This window comes from Ornithodoros turicata, chromosome 3 (assembly GCF_037126465.1).
Source record: "Ornithodoros turicata isolate Travis chromosome 3, ASM3712646v1, whole genome shotgun sequence".
Taxonomy (NCBI): Eukaryota; Metazoa; Arthropoda; class Arachnida; order Ixodida; family Argasidae; genus Ornithodoros; species Ornithodoros turicata.
Window position 1 is genome coordinate 54,442,516 of NC_088203.1, and position 20,122 is coordinate 54,462,637.

A 20,122-nucleotide genomic window follows, 5' to 3' on the forward strand; every position below is an offset into this window, starting at 1 on the left:
TAAACAGCATAGACATACGGAAATAATGAGAAACACGATCAACAGCTAATAGAGAACCAAAACCCATCACGTAAACAAGAGGTACACAAAGGATTAATAATTGAAAAACAATCAATCAAAACGATAAACATGCACGGATGAATAGCAGAGAAACGATTTGAACGATGCATCTGCCAACATGTAAACAACACACAGGAAAATAATAGCGAAACAAACTATCAAACATTACAATTTGAAATTGAAATAATATATCTTTTGAACTATCATAAAATCAACCTTGCGAGCTAATAATATAGAATTTTCATCCTCCTCAGGCACTATAAACATTACCTTGACAGAGCTATCCAAACACGTAGCACAGCTATGCTTTACACAGTACAACCAGACTCGAGACCTGGTGGGGTCACCCTCTCCCTCTACGCAGCCCTGTGGGGTCACTCTTTCCATCTATACAGCCCAAAGCGAGGAAACCGAACGTCCTTTGTCAATCTGTGGGGTGGGGAAATCCTCTCTCTTTTTCACATTCTTTCCTCCAAAAGGAAATATTCTTAGGACTGGTGTACGGAGACGAATTTTTTTATTGTTCGCCAAATAGACATTGGAATTATTCGACTCTCAAGAACACAATAAGAATTCTATCAAAAAACAATAGCACGCAAAAAAAATCTAACAATAGACTTTTATGTCAGTGCAAACTGGTTTTAGAGAAACATTATCTAAGCAAACGAGAAAATATTATCGGCGCAAACAATACTCCACCAAAACGAGAAACGTTGCATTTAATGTATTTCAGATCAGACACAACTATTAGGCATTCATTATTCTCAACTCACAAAATATCAATCGAGTGAAAGTCAAGTTTATTCAGTGATAGAAACAATACTAATTCGAAAACGAGAAACAAATTTAATTACATAATCTCTTATGATAACTTTGCAACAGTAATTTCTGCACGCAGAAGCCACAAATAACTCATCTGAAATGTAAATTATTGTGTTTGCTACAGCGAAAATCAACGCACACAGCTCAAAAATACATTCCCAACTAGTAGAATATTTTTATTAATATCAATCGAGTGATCATTGAAACAAAGTCAAAAGCAGTAATTAATTTAGGCAAACATTTTTCGTAACCACGCAACGCAAATATACATTACAGAAACATGTCTTTTTCATTCAGGGCCCACTAGTGGAAACGAAGTGAGAAAGGGAAGCTGAGTTCCCGTACACATCCGTTAAGGCTACGCCCGCAGGCAGTAGGGGAACCCAACAATGGTCTTGGTATACAAAGCCATAAACTGTCTCCCGCAAGTTAAGTTAGGGAAGGAGGGTCGCTAGCGCTGTCTTGTACATAGAATCATGTAAATCACACATTTTTTCATTACACATTACATCTTTTTTTGTAAATTGACTTTTATAATTCTAACGTCAGTTGGAACATTATAAACATGATAATCAATTTTTAATAAATAAAATTTGCACCGTTGTGATTTAATTAAATGTCGAGGCACACTACAAAAAAGAACAGACAATTGCTATACATTGAAGAGATGGAGGGATTTTGTACTCGTTACCATACGTCATGGGAGCACCTAATAAAAAGTTGCTTCGAAAAGGAGGAACCGCGAGACGATTCATTTATCGCTGCATTTCAATACGTCCTAGACATGGTCGTATTCGGAGATATGGTGCAAATTATGGAATTCAAGATGCGAGAACTTGTATGCCGAATCTACAATAGTTTAAAAATATTTGCACGTCAACATCGGAAGGACCACTTGGATTGATGGTGGAGTTTTTGAGGTTTGCTAACGAAGAATTGAAATACACTAGACCAAACGTAATTGTAATCATTGCAATGGGCATTGCATTAATTAAGAAAGCGATCAGATCAAATTATCATATACAAGCAGTCTATATCGCACGGTTCATTACGGATTTGTTGAAATTACACCTAACGGTTGAAATGGAAAGTACCGTAATTTCACCGTATAAGCCGCACCGCAGATAAGCCGCAGGACGTGTTTTTTGGGACGTTTTGAAAATTTTCTGGAAGATAAGCCGCACCCGCAGATAAGCCGCGGGCAATACGAGACGACTGATTTGTGCGACAAAGGAGACCATAGAGAAGGCCATAAACCCTGTGGTCCATACTCCGGGATCGGCACAGTGTACAACAGAGGAGGTCAGTTCTGGAGTTCTACCAAGATCGGATTGTGCCCTTGTCGGGTGTTTTTCGTGGACTGATGGGTCCGTGATCTTCCAGAAGACGTGAATCACTGTCACCACTTTCCTTAAAGCTGCTTGGGGGAATGCACCAGGAAGATCAATCTACTCGAATGTGGACCCGTTCCTGTTACGCACTGTTCGTGCATCGGCAGGGCAGGGCTGTTCCAGAGACACTGTCGGCCCTTTCGTTAAAATCGGTGTATGGGGAAAATACCAGGAAAAATAGTCATCAGATAAGCCGCACCGGTGGATAAGCCGCAGGGCGCCCGTGAGAAAAAAAAATCGCGCATAAGCCGCGGCTAATACGCGTGAAAATACGGTACATAAAAAATCTTATCACGTGATATATTCCACTAGAATCTGTACACATTTATTTTCTTCTATCAGTTCGCGCAATGATGTCGAATGAACAGAAGTTCAATATTGTCGTGCAAGGTCTGATGTATCATCACTTATTGAAAATCAACAAACATATCAATTGCGGTGGACCACCGGACGATTTTCATATAATACTCTCTTGTACGCCATTCAAGAATCTTCATACAAAGAAAGGAAACATCAATAAGAGACTGCGCAGGTTCGTCGCAACAAAGTGCAAGTTATTGAAGCAATACAAACACGGCGACAACATATCACCCGCGTTAATCAACGCTGGATTCAAGAGCCCAATAATCAGAATAAATTACTTGATGTCTTCGGAATTCATCAATCAAGACAACAAACGAAAACTTCGGAGTTTGGAATAGAACTGTAATTTATCGAAATAAACAAGTGTATAATTGAAATATTAATTGTATTCTTTGTCATCATTGTAATGTATTCTACACAGTGCAACGAAAACAGCTTATGACTAGATTGAAGATTGCTAAGGAAACACTACGTACAAGGATCTTCGCATGGAATCAGCGCTGGCAATCAAAGATATTTTTACACGACCACACTCTATACAACACCGACACCCGAAGGAAAGAATTGTAGAAGAATCGATAATAGAAATTTAGAGGCATGTTACATCAATCTTTGTTACAAATAGGATCACTAATATTTTGCGAAAGCTTATTTTATGAATTAAATTGCACAGCTTATATATTTTCTCGTTTCACCCGTTTCCGGAAGAAAGCAACACGCTCGCGTGCGGTACCGCGTTAACGCGTCGGGCGCAGAATCGCGTTCGGTTTCGCGTACGGCATTGGGGAAAGGCGGCCCGGCGTGTTGCCGAAACGCATTCAACGACGCAGGTGACCATTTCTTCGAGTTTTAAGTGAATTTCGTTCGAAAAATATTCGTTAATGTACAAACAAATATATTGTATACAATGTGTGACTATATAGACAGCTTTTTAATCTATATATTAAAAAATTGTAATAAAGAGTATACAGTTTTGACTTTGAAAATTTAAATAAGAACCTTTGGTGTTGGAGTTTGCGTTTTGTTTCATTATGAGCTAAAATCTTCTAAAATTAAAGTATGCCCTTCCCATTTGTAGTGCCTCATATGCCGTGACATAATGAACAGACTCATAGTTTTTCAGTATAGCTAATGAAAAACCTCGGGTACATTCTGTGAATTGGAGCTCCATTTATGGGTGCTGCTTTGGGTAAGTTTGCAAAAGGAATATTTACTTATTATAATTACGTATCTTATGGATAGTGTTCATCTTCATTGTAATAGTGGTTAAACATTTCTGATGACAGTTGCGTGATTCGATTCTCCCCAAATCTTATTGGAATTGTGTGCCGCATGTTATGATGATTAGAATTGTAGACTCTGCTAGCGCATCATGCATGTCCATCACTTGCATCGCGTCATTTGATAATAGATTCCTTTCAATATAGTATTGACAACTGTCCAATCGTTTGAGAAAATATATACGCTGTGCAATTTAATTCATAAAATAAGCTTTCGCAAAATATTAGTGATCCTATTTGTAAACAAAGATTGATGTAACATGCCTCTAAATTTCTATTATCGATTCTTCTACAATTCTTTCCTTCGGGTGTCGGTGTTGTACAGAGTGTGGTCGTGTAAAAATTTCTTTGATTGCCAGCGCTGATTCCATGCGAAGATCCTTGTACGTAGTGTCTCCTTAGCAATCTTCAATGTAGTCGTAAGCTGTTTTCGTTGCACTGTGTAGAATACATTACAATGATGACAAAGAATACAATTAATATTTCAATTATACACTTGTTTATTTCGATAAATTACAGTTCTATTCCAAACTCCGAAGTTTTCGTTTGTTGTCTTGATTGATGAATTCCGAAGACATCAAGTAATTTATTCTGATTATTGGGCGCTTGAATCCAGCGTTGATTAACGCGGGTGATATGTTGTCGCCGTGTTTGTATTGCTTCAATAACTTGCACTTTGTTGCGACGAACCTGCGCAGTCTCTTACTGATGTTTCCTTTCTTTGTATGAAGATTCTTGAATGGCGTACAAGAGAGTATTATATGAAAATCGTCTGGTGGTCCACCGCAATTGATATGTTTGTTGATTTTCAATAACTGATGATACATCAGATCTTGCACGACAATATTGAACTTCTGTTCATTCGACATCATTGCGCGAATTGATAGAAGAAAATAAATGCGTAGAGGTTCTAGTGGAATATATCACGTGATAAGATTTTTTATGTACTTTCCATTTCAACCGTTAGGTGTAATTTCAACAAATCCGTAATGCATCGTGCGATATAGACTGCTTGTATATGATAATTTGATCTGATCGCTTTCTTGATTAATGCAATGCCCATTGCAATGACTACAATTACGTTTGGTCTAGTGTATTTCAATTCTTCGTTAGCAAACCTCAAAAACTCCACCATCAATCCAAGTGGTCCTTCCGATGTTGACGTGCAAATATTTTTAAACTATTGTAGATTCGGCATACAAGTTCTCGCATCTTGAATTCCATAATTTGCACCATATCTCCGAATACGACCATGTCTAGGACGTATTGAAATGCAGCGATAAATGAATCTTTCGCGGCTACTCCTTTTCGAAGCAACTTTTTATTAGGTCCTCCCATGACGTATGGTAACGAGTACAAAATCCCTCCATCTCTTCAATGTATAGCAATTGTCTGTTCTGTTTTGTAGTGTGCCTCGACATTTAATTAAATCATAACGGTGCTAATTTTATTTATTAAAATTTTATTATCATGTTTATAATGTTCCACCTGATGTTAGAATTATGAAAGTCAATTTACAAAAAAAGATGTAATGTAATGTGTAATAAAAAAATGTGTGATTTCAATGATTCTATGTACAAGACAGTGCTAGAGACCCTCCTTCCCTAACTTAACTTGCGGGAGCCAGTTTATGGCTTTGTATACCAAGACCATTGTTGGGTTCCCCTACTGCCTGCGGGCGTAGCCTTAACGAATGCGTACGGGAACTCAGCTTCCCTCTCTCACTTCGTGTCCACTAGTGGGCCCTGAATAAAAAAGACATGTTTCTGTAATGTATATTTGCGTTGCGTGGTTGCGAAAAATGTTTGCTTAAATTAATTACTGCTTTTGACTTTGTTTCAATGATCACTCGATTGATATGAATAAAAATATTCTACTAGTTGGGAATGTATTTTTGAGCTGTGTGGGTTGATTTTCGCTGTAGCAAACACAATAATTTACATTTCAGATGAGTTGTTTGTGGCTTCTGCGTGTAGAAATTACTGTTACAAAGTTATCATAAAAATATGTAATTAAATTTGTTTCTCGTTTTCGAATTAATATTGTTTCTATCACTGAATAAGCTTGACTTTCACTCGATTGATATTTTGCTTCCAATAGTGGGTTTTGAAATGAAAAAGACGTGTTTCTGTGGTGTATATTTGCGCTGCGTGATTACGAAAAATGTTTGCCTAAATTAATTACTGCCTTTGACTTTGTTTCAGATGATCACTCGATTCATATTAATAAAAATATTCTACTACTTGGGAATGTATTTTTGAGCTGTTTGCGTTGATTTTCGCTGTAGCAAACACAATAATTTTGCATTTCATATGAGTTGTTTGTGGCTTCTGCGTGTAGAAATTACTGTTGCAAGGTTATCATAAGAAATTATGTAATTAAATTTGTTTCTCGTTTTCGAATTAGTATTGTTTCTATCACTGAATAAACTTGACTTTCACTCGATTGATGTTTTGTGAGTTGAGAATAATGAATGCCTAATAGTTGTGTCTGATCTGAAGTACACTAAATGCAACGTTTCTCGTTTTGGTTGAGTATTGTTTGCGCCGATAATATTTTCTCGTGTGCTTAGATAATGTTTCTCTAAAACCAGTTTGCACTGACATAAAAGTCTATTCATAGATTTTTTTTTGCGTGCTATTGTTTTTTGATAGAATTCTTATTGTGTTCTTGAGAGTCGGATAATTCCAATGTCTATTTGCGATCAATAAAAAAATTCGTCTCTGTACACCAGTCCTAGGAATATTTCCTTTTGGAGGAAAGAATGTGAAAAAAAGAGAGGATTTCCCCACCCCACAGATTGACAAAGGACGTTCGGTTTCCTCGCTTTGGGCTGTATAGATGGAGAGAGTGACCCCACCGGGCTGCATAGAGGGAGAGACCCAAGCAGCACACCGATGTCGGCCCGACATCAGCCCGATGTCTTTCTGCCGACACGCCCAATGTCGGGCCAACGTCCAACTTGCAACATCGCCCGGAGTTGGGCCGATGTAATGTGCCGACTTTGTACCGATATCATATGCCGACAGGTAGCCGATGCTGGTCCGATGTCGTGTGCCGACATGCTACAGATATCATATGCCGCTTGCCAGCCGATGTTAGGCCAACTTGATTTTGTATTTAGTCTGCAGCATGTGTTTTCTACACACTATGATATTAAGACATGAAAGGTGATTTATGTGAATAAACATTTATTTGAATTCTGTTCTGTACCTGTCCCCTCTCAGCCTTCTTGTGAGCAGGGCACCTCTTGTGAACTGCAACTTCTGAAAAAAAAAAAATGGAAGCAATCAGTTTCTGTGCATTGCACACCATAACTAGGTAGCATCATTACGAACAGTAAACATCTTGAAAAAAAATGCATATCTCAAAAATGCAAAGTACAATGAAATTTTTCTCATTGTGAATTTATGGAGAAGTCATGTTCAATTATTCATATATATATATTATGGATCTCTGTGCACAATGCAGAATGATAAGCTTCAGTTATTAAATTCAAGTAACCCTCAACGGACTGCATGATTGGTAATTCCCAAAAATATGAAAGACGGCGAAGAGATATCTGCACGCTAACCACGCAGCGTGGTGATGCTTGTAAGATCACTAAGAGCATCCACCTGAAAAAAAGTTGCCATTCAAACATCTATGGACAAGTCCACCTGTCCATCACAACTACAACACAATTACAATGGTTCGAAACACAGAACGGACTTCACAAAGGCCAAAACACGAAAGTGGCTCCCTAAGAAACTGTAGCGAACAGGGCTGCGTCACTGTGTGCATCAAATCTACATAGCTAGTACTGATACTAGACACATTTCCCCCAGAAGTGTGCATGAATTTAGACCACATATTTTGCCCGACCTTTACCATGAGACAAAAATTTTCCCAAAAACTTTATGGCTTTAGTAATTTGTAAACTAAAGGTAGCACAGTACACAACTCTTTCTTATACATGCTTCTGTCACCCTCAACTTATCAGCACTGTGGTGTTGATTACTACATCACTTACATTTTGGACACCCTTTGTTAGCCCCCACGTTAGTTAAAAAGGGCCTGTCCAATGCATGAATAAATAAATTAGTGGAGCACTTTCTTTGGTCTGCATGACCAGCAAGACTAAAAAGTAATCTACGAATATCTTACCCAGCAAATAAGCACACCGCTTTAATGCCTCACAGCTCTTTGTTTCCTTCCGCCTTCCCTGTCACCTGCGCAGGTCAAGTATCGTCCCACACGGGCAGTGACCTCTTTGTCCGTTACAGGGACTTTGAGGGTGTCCATCCGCTTATGGACGGCAGCTTTGAAAGAGAGGAGAAAGATATGTTTTTAGGCTATATGTACAGCATTGAAGAACTATCACAAAACGAGCATCACAAGTGGGTGAGGTTATGTACAGATTGGTATACTACAAGGTTGTATAGCAGAGATATGCCAAAGAAAAAACAAAATGAAAAACAAAAAGGGAAACAAGAAAAGCCAATAAACCATCGTGTGGAAATTGATTTCTACTTCCAGCTAATTAATGTGCACATATCAATTTAACGCTGCATGGCTAGTGGATGATGCTCCAGCAATGCTTACAAAAAAGAAAGTTTCCCAATAGGTGACACCGTTCTCAAATTATTCTGCCCGGGGATTTACCTGGTGCACCCTGTATACCTCATATGATGAACAGGTTTGCCATATCATGAAGCTAGCTTAGCTTGTGTATAAAGTTATATAAATATGTGCCACATGCTGTTTGCCCATCTGGCATTACTGTATTACATTTTCCTGGGGTAAAGGTGGGGAAGCATAATTTATTATCACTTCCAACAAAAGCACCTTCCAAAAACGGTACTCACTGAGGACACAGTCAAAAAGGCGTGTGCCCTTGAAGGATCGCTTTCCATTCCGGCCCTCAACCGTAATCTTCTGCTGCAGTGATTTCTTGGTGCATGTTTCCATTATGACACGCACCACATCATTGAGATTTGCACCACCCAGGACTGCTAGTCTATCCGCCTAGCAAACAGAAGAGCATTGATCGTTGTTAGCACTATCCTGCAAAACAGGGGGTCTTTTCTGGTGGGGATCACACAGGGCTCCCAAGCAGTTCACTACATGACACAAAGTTCATTTGGTTCGTCACATACACCCACTGTATTAATCATCACTTTTCACGTTCAATTCATAAGGATGCACTTACAAGGTTCCTCCTTGTACTATTGTCCTCTAGCTTGCTCTCTAATTCTTCCCACTCTTCACAGGTGGAAAGTGGCTCTGGCAGAATATCCCCGAGCAAACCACTGGTCTCCTCCAGTGCTGCTGTCCCCATATTACACCTGCATTCTGCTACTGCAGCCCTAAGGTCTCGCACCGCTGCCTTTAGTTCAATTAACATTTTGAGAGTCTTTCTCTCAAAAGCTGCAAAGCAATATGGGTCAGGTTAGGTTGACATAAAACCATTTTCTGATTACCGCGTAACTAGGTGCCAAAAACTGTTATTGCACATGTTCACCTACACCCAATAAAGGACTTCAGAAAATCCCAGAAGGCAGTGCACCGTGCTTTGAATTGCGGGACCTTATTAGGACAGAGGAACAGCCATCAAACCATTTTGGTTTCTCATTGCCTGCCTATAGTCCACCAAGGGTCAAGATCAGGGGAAGCGAAACTTGAAAGGCATAAAAAAAAAACTTTTTTTTGTCCGCTCTTAATAAGTTCCCGGAATGCTGCATGCCTGCAAAGCTTGTCAGGATTTTCTGAAACAGTCGAGTACCCTTGAAACCATCAAACTGTGGGATTTTACTATGAGACAGGAAAAGCCGCCAAACTGTTTCAGTTTCTTCTTTTCCACCTATTATCCACCAGGGCAGGGGGGCATTGTTTATCGAAATAAAAAATCAACAGGGAGAAACATGAAAGACATTAAAAAAAAAACTTTTTTTTTTCTCCACTATTAGTAAGTTCCCAGAATGTTGGATGCCCATAAAGCCTGTCAGGATTTTCTGAAACTGTCTAGTATACACAATTTCAACTTCAGTTCAACAAGGGCTAAGTGACGACTGACTCTCAGTACATGCGTAATTGTGATTTACTTTACTAGAAGTTTTTGATGTTACAAAGGATTGCCTCCTGTTCTGTAGCCCCAAAAGGGTTGAGCACACAATCAACTAACAAATTTTACTTCCTCAGTTTGGGGTTGTAATATTTTGCAAAAAGTAGCCAGGCTGTTTTTGCAAAGTGTAAAATCCCACAACACTTACAAAACTGCAGCAGGGACACACAAATGTCACTGTGTATCAGAGAAGAAAGTACCGGGGCACGAGCTAGCTGCTGCTGAGCAGTTGATGAGCACGTGACCCTGAGCAAAAAGGGCATAGAAGTGAACATCCATAGAGAACATGGAAGTACAATAAGCTTACGTGTAAGATTCCCTTCAGCATCCAGCGCTTCTGTGTGAATTGCGCTGTTGCTACGTCCTGAGGTAGAGGTACGTGAGCCTGAAACAACCATGAAATGAAGTAAAGTACAACAAATTGCTCAGACTGCAGTGTTTTAAGAACGCCTTGCTGCAGAAATGCTATAATGGCCACACGACAAAGGCCTGTCCTTAAGCCCTTCGTAACATCGCAGTAACAGCTGTCATTATGTCTACGTGCTTTGTCATAAGTCGTTAAGCAGTAAAAATGATCTACAGAAGTACTTGTCCTGTTACACTTTCCAAAAGCTTTGACAAAGGACATCATGTACCACATCAGAGGTTCATGTGCCACAGAACGCCTCGGAGCAAAAAATAAACTGGTGTACAATCAGCCTTACTGTGTCCTAGGGATAATGCATCCTGCCTGCTCCCACTGCTTGAAGGCTGTGATACTGGAAGCACAGATGAGTACAGTGTGCACAATATCAAAAAGATACTTCCACCACACAAACTTGGTAGCAAAATGTGTTTTGAAGTACCACATTGTTCAAATAATGGCTGGTGCTGTACCATCATCACATGAATGATTTAAGTTTGGGTTGCAGCTTGATGTGAATCCCTAATTGTACACATATTGACAATTCAACATGTATTTTAAAGAACTTCAGTGCACTCACCAGGGCTAGAAGATGCACTTTCCATGTTTCTGGCTGGGCAGACAATACAATATTACACATCGCATAATCTCAGGAATTTTCAGTTCTGGAAGAAGGTGTAGCTTACGTGGTGATGGTAATCTCATGCTCTTTGTTGGCTGACTTGCATTAACTATGAAAAAGAGCACATTCTGTAAAGCACCAGTGATTAAACATGTTATTTGACATGACATTTTAATTCTAATTTCAGCTTTATGCGTTTCCCTAATGGTACACATATCCTCAATTCAATATGTATTGAAAATAACTTCAGTGCACTCACCAGGGCTAGAAGGTGCACTTTCCATGTCTCTGGCTGTACAAACATCACAATATTGCAAATCACATAATCTGATAAAGTCTCAGTTCTGGAAGAAGGTGTAGCTTACATGGTGATGGTAGTCTGATTCTCTTCCTTGGTTGACTTGCGTTAACTACGAAAAAGAGCACATTCTGTAAAGCACCAGTGATTAAACATGCTATTTGACATGACAGTTTAATTATAACAATACCTGCACCAGTATCCTCTCCTTCGCTGGATTCAGACTCGAGGTGCGACGTGTATTCCGCGTCCCTTGCGTTTTTCTTTGCCTTCTTGAAGCTGTCTATTTCACAAAAACAACACTTAGAAAAAACTGAGGGGCAGCCTGAAAGTCACGGCAATATTCGCTACACTTACTGAAGGACGCCATGCACTCGCAAGGACAAATATCCCAGTCGGCCTCCGGCTCGCACAGTTCTTTTACCATCTCCAATATCTTTGAATTTGGTTTGTTTGTTGGCCACAAACACATCCTTCCAGCAACTATCCACTTCGTTGGCACGAATTCGACGGTGTCATTCCCGAACTTCACGACCGTGAATTTCTTACTGAAATCCACAAAGGAAATAAGTTAGAAGGTAGGTGCGCATTTGCACCAAATTGCGGCGTGGTGTCGGGTGGGCGGTGGACGAAATTCACCGCCTAATAACAAAAAAGAAGATAACGTCTGTGACAGCTTACCTCATGTTTCGCTAGTCCCTTTCAACGTCGGAGCCACCACCTCTGTCAGACGTACCCGATCGCAAATTAAATGAAACAACGAAAAGATGCCGCAAGCTGAAATACACCGTGCTGAAATACGAAAGACAAAAATGGCGCGGAAACAAGAAGCAGGAAGCGGAAACGCGTGAAGGCACGCACTTGATTCGGTACATTTGATTCGCGCAGTTGTCATTTCGTTAAAAAAACGCAAAATATAAGAAAACAAGAAAAAAACGTAATATAAAGATATATATCCTTCAGGTGTACAGGAGAGTTCCTGAAAAACATGGCTGCTTCCGGCCCGAAGTTGCTGTTCGCAGCGATCCGCTTGTTTACATCTGCAGAAAGTCGTCGCAACGCTGATGCTTTTTGTGGTCATTCGTAGTGTCGTACTGTTTCCAATCTGTATATTTTGTGTTTACTTACATACGTCTGTTGTCGCACGATATGTGCTGAACCTGCCTCCCACGCACAGCTGTGCGTTGTACGGAATACCGTATCCTCCGTCTGTGAAAGGTGCCGTTCGCGTCATGTCGAGGTGGACGCGTTACCGGCAGATACGCAAAGAATACGAGCACGCCGTGAACGAAATAGCGAACAGTGATGCACCGGAAGCACCTGCTCCTCCGAGTACGAGCCCCATGTTCGGAAATGGGGAAGACGACGGCCGTGAACTGCATAGTGATGAGGACGAAAGCATCGTGCCGCGTTTCGATACGTCGGAATCGGATCTGTCGTGGGGGGAGTCCAGTGATCATGAAGAGGTACAAGACGGAACACGTGAAGCTGCCCTACGTCCAGAAGATCCAGAACAGGATTTGGTGAACCAACTGGCCAACCTTTCTTTGAAACATAATTTGACGCACGCATGCATAAACGACATTGCGGCTCTGCTCAGGTCCCGTGGTCATAATGTTCCAAAAGATGCAAGGACCATTCTCGGGACAGAAAGGAAAGCTCCGGTGGATCAAAATGGGACGTTTGTCCATTTTGGTCTAAAGACTGCTATCATGGAGTCTATCCAAGTTGGGCCTCCACCTGCTGAAGTCAAACTTCAAGTAAATATCGATGGACTGCCATTGTACAAGAGCTCCTCGACGAGTTTCTGGCCGATTTTGGGAATGGTCATGGGCTGTAGCATGAAGGAGCCATTTCTCATCAGCGTGTACTGTGGCACAGGAAAGCCGCCAGATTTGCAGGCGTTTTTGGGACCCTTCATCGAGGAAGTTCAGGATCTCACTAGAAGTGGATTGCATTATAAAGGACGACACATCAGTGTAAAGTTGAGTGCTATCATATGTGATGCTGTTGCACGTAGCTACCTAAAATGCATAAAAAGTCATAATGGCTATTATGGCTGTGAACGATGCACACAGAAGGGAGTTCACTGTGAAAACAGACTGCTCTTTCTGGACTTGGACTCTGCCCTTCACACGGACGCAAGTTTCCGTGAACAGCTTTGTTCACTCCACCACACCGGTGTGTCACCTTTTCTTGAGCTGGATATCGACATGATTGCAGTCTTTCCACTGGACTATATGCATCTGCTGTGCTTGGGGGTGATGAAAAGACTTATGCATATTTGGACAGGAAGAAAATACGGTAGAGCAAAGCTGACTACTGAACAGCAGTGCATTCTAAGTGAGAGGCTAAATTCCTACCGCAAGGATTTTCCTGCTTCGTTTCAAAGGAAGCCGAGAGGCATCGAAGAGCTTGACAGGTGGAAAGCCACAGAGTTTCGCACCTTTTTGTTGTACACGGGACCAGTGGCTTTAAAGCAGTTGTTGCCTGACAAGCTTTACCACCATTTTCTTCTCATCCATGTAGCAGCAAGGATACTAGCTGCACCTAATTTACACAGGGTGCACAACGAGTATGCGGACAAGCTGTTACGATACTTTGTTCAAGAAATGGGTGTACTTTATGGCACAACACACCTTGTCTACAACGTTCATTCCCTCATTCATCTAGCAAGAGACTGCCTAAATCATGGCCCCCTTGATTACTTCAGCGCTTTTTGCTTTGAATCGTTCTTAGGGAAGCTAAAAGGAAAGCTGCGAACAACAAGCTGTCCCTTGTCACAGCTGAGCCGACGAGTTTCAGAGGTGAAGCACACAACAGAATATGCTACTAGAACTAAAGTGGAAGCTGTCAAACAAGGTTTTTCGTACATCCTGGAAGGCAACACTGTTGTGCGTGTCAGTGAGGTACTAGCATCACAGGTTCGTGTTACTATGTTCTCAAACAAAAGAGACTTCTTCACCTACCCCATGAAATCATCTACTATGAACATCTTTCGTGTTGAGAACCGAAGCACTAGCTGTGTACGGACCATGCAGCTGAGTGCCCTCATGAAGGGAAAGCCGTGTGTGCTTCTCAGTTACAAGTGTGAGCACGTTGCTCTACCCTTGCTGCACTAAATATAGAGTCTTTGCATCTCCTCTACATTTCCTCCACCAATGAGAGCAAGACTTAATTAAAAACGTCATTTTCTGTGCCAGACAACATTGCTGCACCGAGACAAGTGTTGTGTGTTCCAGAAAACCCTGAAATGTGATGCCTACATAGGAACAGCTTTCAATTAATAAATTTTGTTCACTGTGCTCTTCAGTACACCTTCGCCCTGCTATGCTGATTTAGTGGTGTTGCTTTGTAAATGTCTTCCTAGCTGTCTGGAATGCACTTACAAGGTCAGCAAGCATGCATACTGGTGATGAGCTTGTAAAAGGAGAATAATTGTGTGCGACATTAGCCCGTAAAAGTCCTCCTATATTTCTACGGTGTAATGGACGCTGGTGGCAGGGCACGCTGCTGACCTCTGTCAGCTTCTCTTAGGCATTTGAGTACGCATCCACCTTCAACTCTGATTTAGGCAACCCGACCAGCTGTGAAAGCAGTTTTTTTTTAAACTTGTGTTCGTGAACACATTTTTTCAGCCCTACTGTCCTATCTGGCAGCACCGTGATGCTGCTTAACACTGTGTGTTTGTCCGTACTGGTGATGAGCTTGTAAAAGGGGGATAATTGTGTGCGACATTAGCCCGTAAAAGTCCTCCTATATTTCTACGGTGTAATGGACGCTGGTGGCAGGGCACGCTGCTGACCTCTGTCAGCTTCTCTTAGGCATTTGAGTACGCATCCACCTTCAACTCTGATTTAGGCAACCCGACCAGCTGTGAAAGCAGTTTTTTTTTAAACTTGTGTTCGTGAACACATTTTTTCAGCCCTACTGTCCTATCTGGCAGCACCGTGATGCTGCTTAACACTGTGTGTTTGTCCGTAGTGGTGATGAGCTTGTAAAAGGGGGATAATTGTGTGCGACATTAGCCCGTAAAAGTCCTCCTATATTTCTACGGTGTAATGGACGCTGGTGGCAGGGCACGCTGCTGACCTCTGTCAGCTTCTCTTAGGCATTTGAGTACGCATCCACCTTCAACTCTGATTTAGGCAACCCGACCAGCTGTGAAAGCAGTTTTTTTTTTAAACTTGTGTTCGTGAACACATTTTTTCAGCCCTACTGTCCTATCTGGCAGCACCGTGATGCTGCTTAACACTGTGTGTTTGTCCGTAGTGGTGATGAGCTTGTAAAAGGGGGATAATTGTGTGCGACATTAGCCCGTAAAAGTCCTCCTATATTTCTACGGTGTAATGGACGCTGGTGGCAGGGCACGCTGCTGACCTCTGTCAGCTTCTCTTAGGCATTTGAGTACGCATCCACCTTCAACTCTGACTTAGGCAACCCGACCAGCTGTGAAAGCAGTTTTTTTTTTAACTTGTGTTCGTGAACACATTTTTTCAGCCCTACTGTCCTATCTGGCAGCACCGTGATGCTGCGTAACACTGTGTGTTTGTCCGTACTGGTGATGAGCTTGTAAAAGGGGGATAATTGTGTGCGACATTAGCCCGTAAAAGTCCTCCTATATTTCTACGGTGTAATGGACGCTGGTGGCAGGGCACGCTGCATGGAACACATTTTTTCAGCCCTACTGTCCTATCTGGCAGCACCGTGATGCTGCTTAACAGTGTGTGTTTGTCTGTACTGGTAAGGAGCTCGTAAACTTGCTTGTGACTTATTAATAATTAATGTTAAGCTGTGATGACTGTCTTTTTAATCAGTTCTGCTGTCACGGATAAGTCAGAGGATCGACATTTAAGTTTGCTGAACGACAATGTATTTTGTTCGAAATTGAAACATATTATACTGGCATTGCCAGCTTCGCTGTGTATGTCGGTCACAAGTTGGCATTGACATGCAAATTTCTTGAAATACGTTTTCATGGAAATCTGATAACCGACACCAAGCCGATACTGCCAACTTGCATGAGATATCGGTCACAAGTTGGCAGTGTCGGGGATATGTTCGCATACTTTGCCGACATGGTACCAACTTTGAGCCGATGTGCCTATACCGTGATATTTATTTTTATTGCATGACTTATTAGTGAATGCAACCATTTGGTATGATAAAGTGAGGGTACTGATGTGCAAATTTCATTAAATGTAATCGTTTTCGTTTAAATTTGTTTACCCGACACCAGGCCGATACTGCCAACTTGCATGAGATATCGGTCACGAGTTGGCAGTGTCGGGCATATGTTCACATACACTGCCGACACGGCACCAACTCTGAGCCAACATGTCTGTACAGGTATATTAATTTGCATTACACAACTTATTAGCCCATGTTGCAGTTATATATCATCAAGTAAGGACATCGATATGCAAATTTCTTGTATTATAAGGTTTTTTGTCAAAATTTGTTTAACCGACATCAAGCCGACACTGCCAACTTGCCTGGGGACATCGGTCACAAGTTGGCAGTGTCGGGGTTATGTTGGACCGACATGCCCAACTTGGTACCGACATCGGTCCGATGTCATGTGCTGCTTGGGGAGTGACCCCACCGGGTCTCGAGTCTGGTGGTACTGTGTAAAGCATAGCTGTGCTGCGTGTTTGGATAGCTCTGTCAAGGTAATGTTTATAGTGCCTGAGTAGGATGAAAATTCTATATTCTTAGCTCGCAAGGTTGATTTTATGAGAGTTCAAAAGATATATTATTTCAATTTCAATATTGTAATGTTTGATAGTTTGTTTCGCTATTATTTTCCTGTGTGTTGTTTACATGTTGGCAGATGCATCGTTCAAATCGTTTCTCTGCTATTCATCCGTGCATGTTTATCGTTTTGATTGATTGGTCTTCAACTATTTATCCTTGTGTACCTCTTGTTTACGTGTTGGATTTTGGCTCTCTATTAGCTGTTGAGCCTGTTTCAATAATATTTTCCTGTCTGTTGTTTACACGTTGGCAGATGCACCGTTTATAGTGTTTCTCTGCTATTCAGCGTTAGCTCTGTGCTGTATTAAATTATTCGTCTTGTGCCGTTCAAAGTGTTTCTCTGCTATTCGTCCGTGCATGTTTATCGTTTTGATAGATTGTTTTTCAATTATTAATCCTTTGTGTACCTCTTGTTTACGTGATGGGTTTTGGTTCTCTATTAGCTGTTGATCGTGTTTCTCATTATTTCCGTATGTCTATGCTGTTTACTTAATAAGAAATTGATTAACGGTGTAATGTTGGAATAATCTTCCCTGTTGCGCTCGAAAATGTTCATAAGTGTCAGGTGTACGCCTCCCGTCTTCAATAAATGAGGGCAGATATTATTAGAGCTGATTGTTGGCTAGGAGCATGCTATGTGTTGAAGTTCATTTTTTAATATATTTTCTGTGTTGAATTCATAAAACAAAGTAGGGTTTGTAGTGTCTCTTAGAGTGAAAATTGTATGGGGAAGTCACGAGGATGATTTTATGATAGTTAAAATGATAGATTATTCTCCTCCTCTGTTGTTTTGATTAACCAATGTAGTGTTATAGATTTTATTTCCTCTTGTGTTCGTGTCCCATGGTCTTCCAGGTTCTCTGCTGTTCACATACATCTATCAGCACTTGTAATTAAAGCACCACTATGGTGGTCACGTATAATAATGTTAGACTTTTTATAATAAAACTTTAAATTTTGATTGTAATCATATTGATTAAAAATATCTACTTTGATTAAATGTGTCATAATGGAATACTGGCTATTGTTCTTGAAGTTACATATCGGCACTTGTAATTAAAACTCCACTATGGTGGTAATGTTAGACTTTTTATAATAAAACTATTAATTTTGATTGTAATCGTATTGATTAAAAATATCTGCTTTGATTAAAATGTGCTACAAATTCTGCTTAAATGAAAACTTGCGTGATTATCACTAATAAAATACCCATTCAGTGCTATTGCATTGCTATTTTTGGCTAAGTTTTTCTCCTTCACACAGACTCATAACATAATTCTCGACACTAATGACTTTAATAAATATATTTCCACTTGTACTTTTGTGTATGGCTATCCTTTGCATGTAAACAGCCTATTGCACACCCGTTGTAGATGAAAACAAATTACGATTGAAATCGACACAGATTGATAAATGACGAAAGAAGTCGGCCCAGGCTGAAAAATGTGAGCGACTAAACGCGCACGCAGCCCTCCGGCCACGCTCCGCCCACCGGTAAGAGCCTCTACCCGAGCGCCGCCTGCCGCGCGCGAGGAAAAATACGCGAACGAAGTCGACCAAGGCTCAAAAATGACGAAAGAAGTTGGCCCAGGCTGAAAAATGTGAGCTAGTAAGCGCGCACGAAGCCCTCCCCCCGCCGATAAGCGCTCGGACAACCTCGGAGTCGGAGAACAAGGAGCAGTCTAAACAAGGACAACGACACAAGAAGACACACAAACAGAGGCTCCTTCTTGTGTCTTCTTGTGTCGTTGTCCTTGTTTAGACTGCTCCTTGTTCTCCGAGTCATGTACCAACAAGCCCATCAAGCTACTCTAGTCACTACTCGGACAACCCTCCGCACAGGCGCCGCGCGGGGAAAAATACGTGCAGGGCTCAGGGGGTCCATGTTTCTAACTGGACCACCCGAAGCCTGGACCCCACCTCCTACTACTAAAATATCACATGAGCGGGGACTGAACTCGGAACGGAACTGAAAACCACTTTAACCAAAATTTTTTTTCAGGAACCAGAACGTAACTGCAATACCCTGTCGGCAATTAAATGAAACCGTAACCCAAGCCAAAAAACTTGATTTCGGTTAGCAGTTCATCGAATCAGTTTAGTCGTGAATGCAAACCTCAGATGCCATATCTGTATAGCTTTACAACTCTGATTAGTCGTGTAGCATGTGCTTCTGTTAAAGCGGATCTCTTCGTCATGTGTTTTTCATTCAGAAGCTGTATGCATCCTATGGCCTTGCACTCCTAATTGGATGACATGCGCATCGTATGACATGTATTGCGTTCGTCGCTTATGAGTTTTGAACTGTATTGTGGTGATAATTTAGGACACCACACATTGCACATTGTTTGTTTTCACATCTGTTTGCTTAACCACTGAACACACAAAGTTTTCTTGCCTTGTAGCTTGTTACAGCACGAGCGAAATGAATGTGCATGAGACAATAGGAGACCGTAGCAAGTAATTTTACGGAGAATGTCGCAAACGGCAAATGTATGTTGAAGAACGAGTTCGCTCTTTCTTGGACGTGCCAGATGGCAGTGTACCATCCTTTCAGAGCGCAACAGATAAATATGTTCATTTTTAGCTGTCTGCACTTTGTAGCTCATTTTGCGACATTCACACAGCCTGTCATATGCGTCCTAATGCAACGAAAAAAATAAACAAATACCAGTTCAACTGTTTGGTTAGTGGTAACGGCAAACATTAAAACGGCGAATCTGGTAACCGCAACCTCCTTCAGAGTTCTGAGCCGTAACCGAACCTAAATTTGTTTCACTTGCAGTCCCTGCATGAGAGTGCAAACCTTGCTTTCATCATGTCTAGGGTACCAAGAATACGTGCTACATGAACATCTCCATCACCAACGTTCATCGAGCGTGTATAGCGTCCAGAATACCGTTCAACAATGTTGAGATTTTGAACCACCTGCATTGAGCAATTGGCGAGCACGGCATGCTGGCGTGGGTAGACTTTTATAGGGTAACACCCTGTGTATAATCACTAGGGGTGTTCACAAAACA

The 20,122-nt window shown here is 41.2% G+C and overlaps 2 protein-coding genes across 2 annotated transcripts; one reads left to right on the forward strand and one right to left on the reverse strand.

The window, feature by feature from the left end:
* Positions 1-7,095: 7,095 nt before the first annotated feature.
* Positions 7,096-12,172, reverse strand: LOC135387093 (uncharacterized). Its single transcript, XM_064616482.1, has 14 exons — positions 12,024-12,172; positions 11,700-11,890; positions 11,533-11,625; positions 11,410-11,454; positions 11,304-11,336; positions 11,109-11,153; positions 11,003-11,035; positions 10,724-10,777; positions 10,327-10,404; positions 10,168-10,265; positions 9,108-9,325; positions 8,764-8,923; positions 8,063-8,217; positions 7,096-7,182 (listed from the first exon to the last, which is right to left on the reverse strand). Exons 1-10 carry the CDS (start codon positions 12,026-12,028, stop codon positions 10,231-10,233), a joined length of 612 nt encoding a protein of 203 aa, XP_064472552.1. The 5' UTR covers positions 12,029-12,172; the 3' UTR covers positions 7,096-7,182; positions 8,063-8,217; positions 8,764-8,923; positions 9,108-9,325; positions 10,168-10,230.
* A 174-nt stretch (positions 12,173-12,346) lies between these two features.
* LOC135387094 (uncharacterized) lies at positions 12,347-18,282 on the forward strand. Its single transcript, XM_064616483.1, has one exon. It carries the CDS (start codon positions 12,407-12,409, stop codon positions 14,462-14,464), a length of 2,058 nt encoding a protein of 685 aa, XP_064472553.1. The 5' UTR covers positions 12,347-12,406; the 3' UTR covers positions 14,465-18,282.
* The last annotated feature ends 1,840 nt before the right edge of the window (positions 18,283-20,122 follow it).

What these genes read in the sequence shown, in the direction of transcription:
- LOC135387094 (XM_064616483.1), top strand. Translation starts at nt 12,407, where the DNA reads ATGCTTTTTGTGGTCATTCGTAGTGTCGTACTGTTTCCAATCTGTATA.
- LOC135387093 (XM_064616482.1), bottom strand. An exon ending in CATGAGATTACCATCACCAC is followed by an intron (nt 11,036 to 11,108) that starts GTAAGCTACACC and finishes TTGTCTGCCCAG; the next exon opens with CCAGAAACATGGAAAGTGCA. An exon ending in AAGTGCATCTTCTAGCCCTG is followed by an intron (nt 10,778 to 11,002) that starts GTGAGTGCACTG and finishes CTGTGCTTCCAG; the next exon opens with TATCACAGCCTTCAAGCAGT.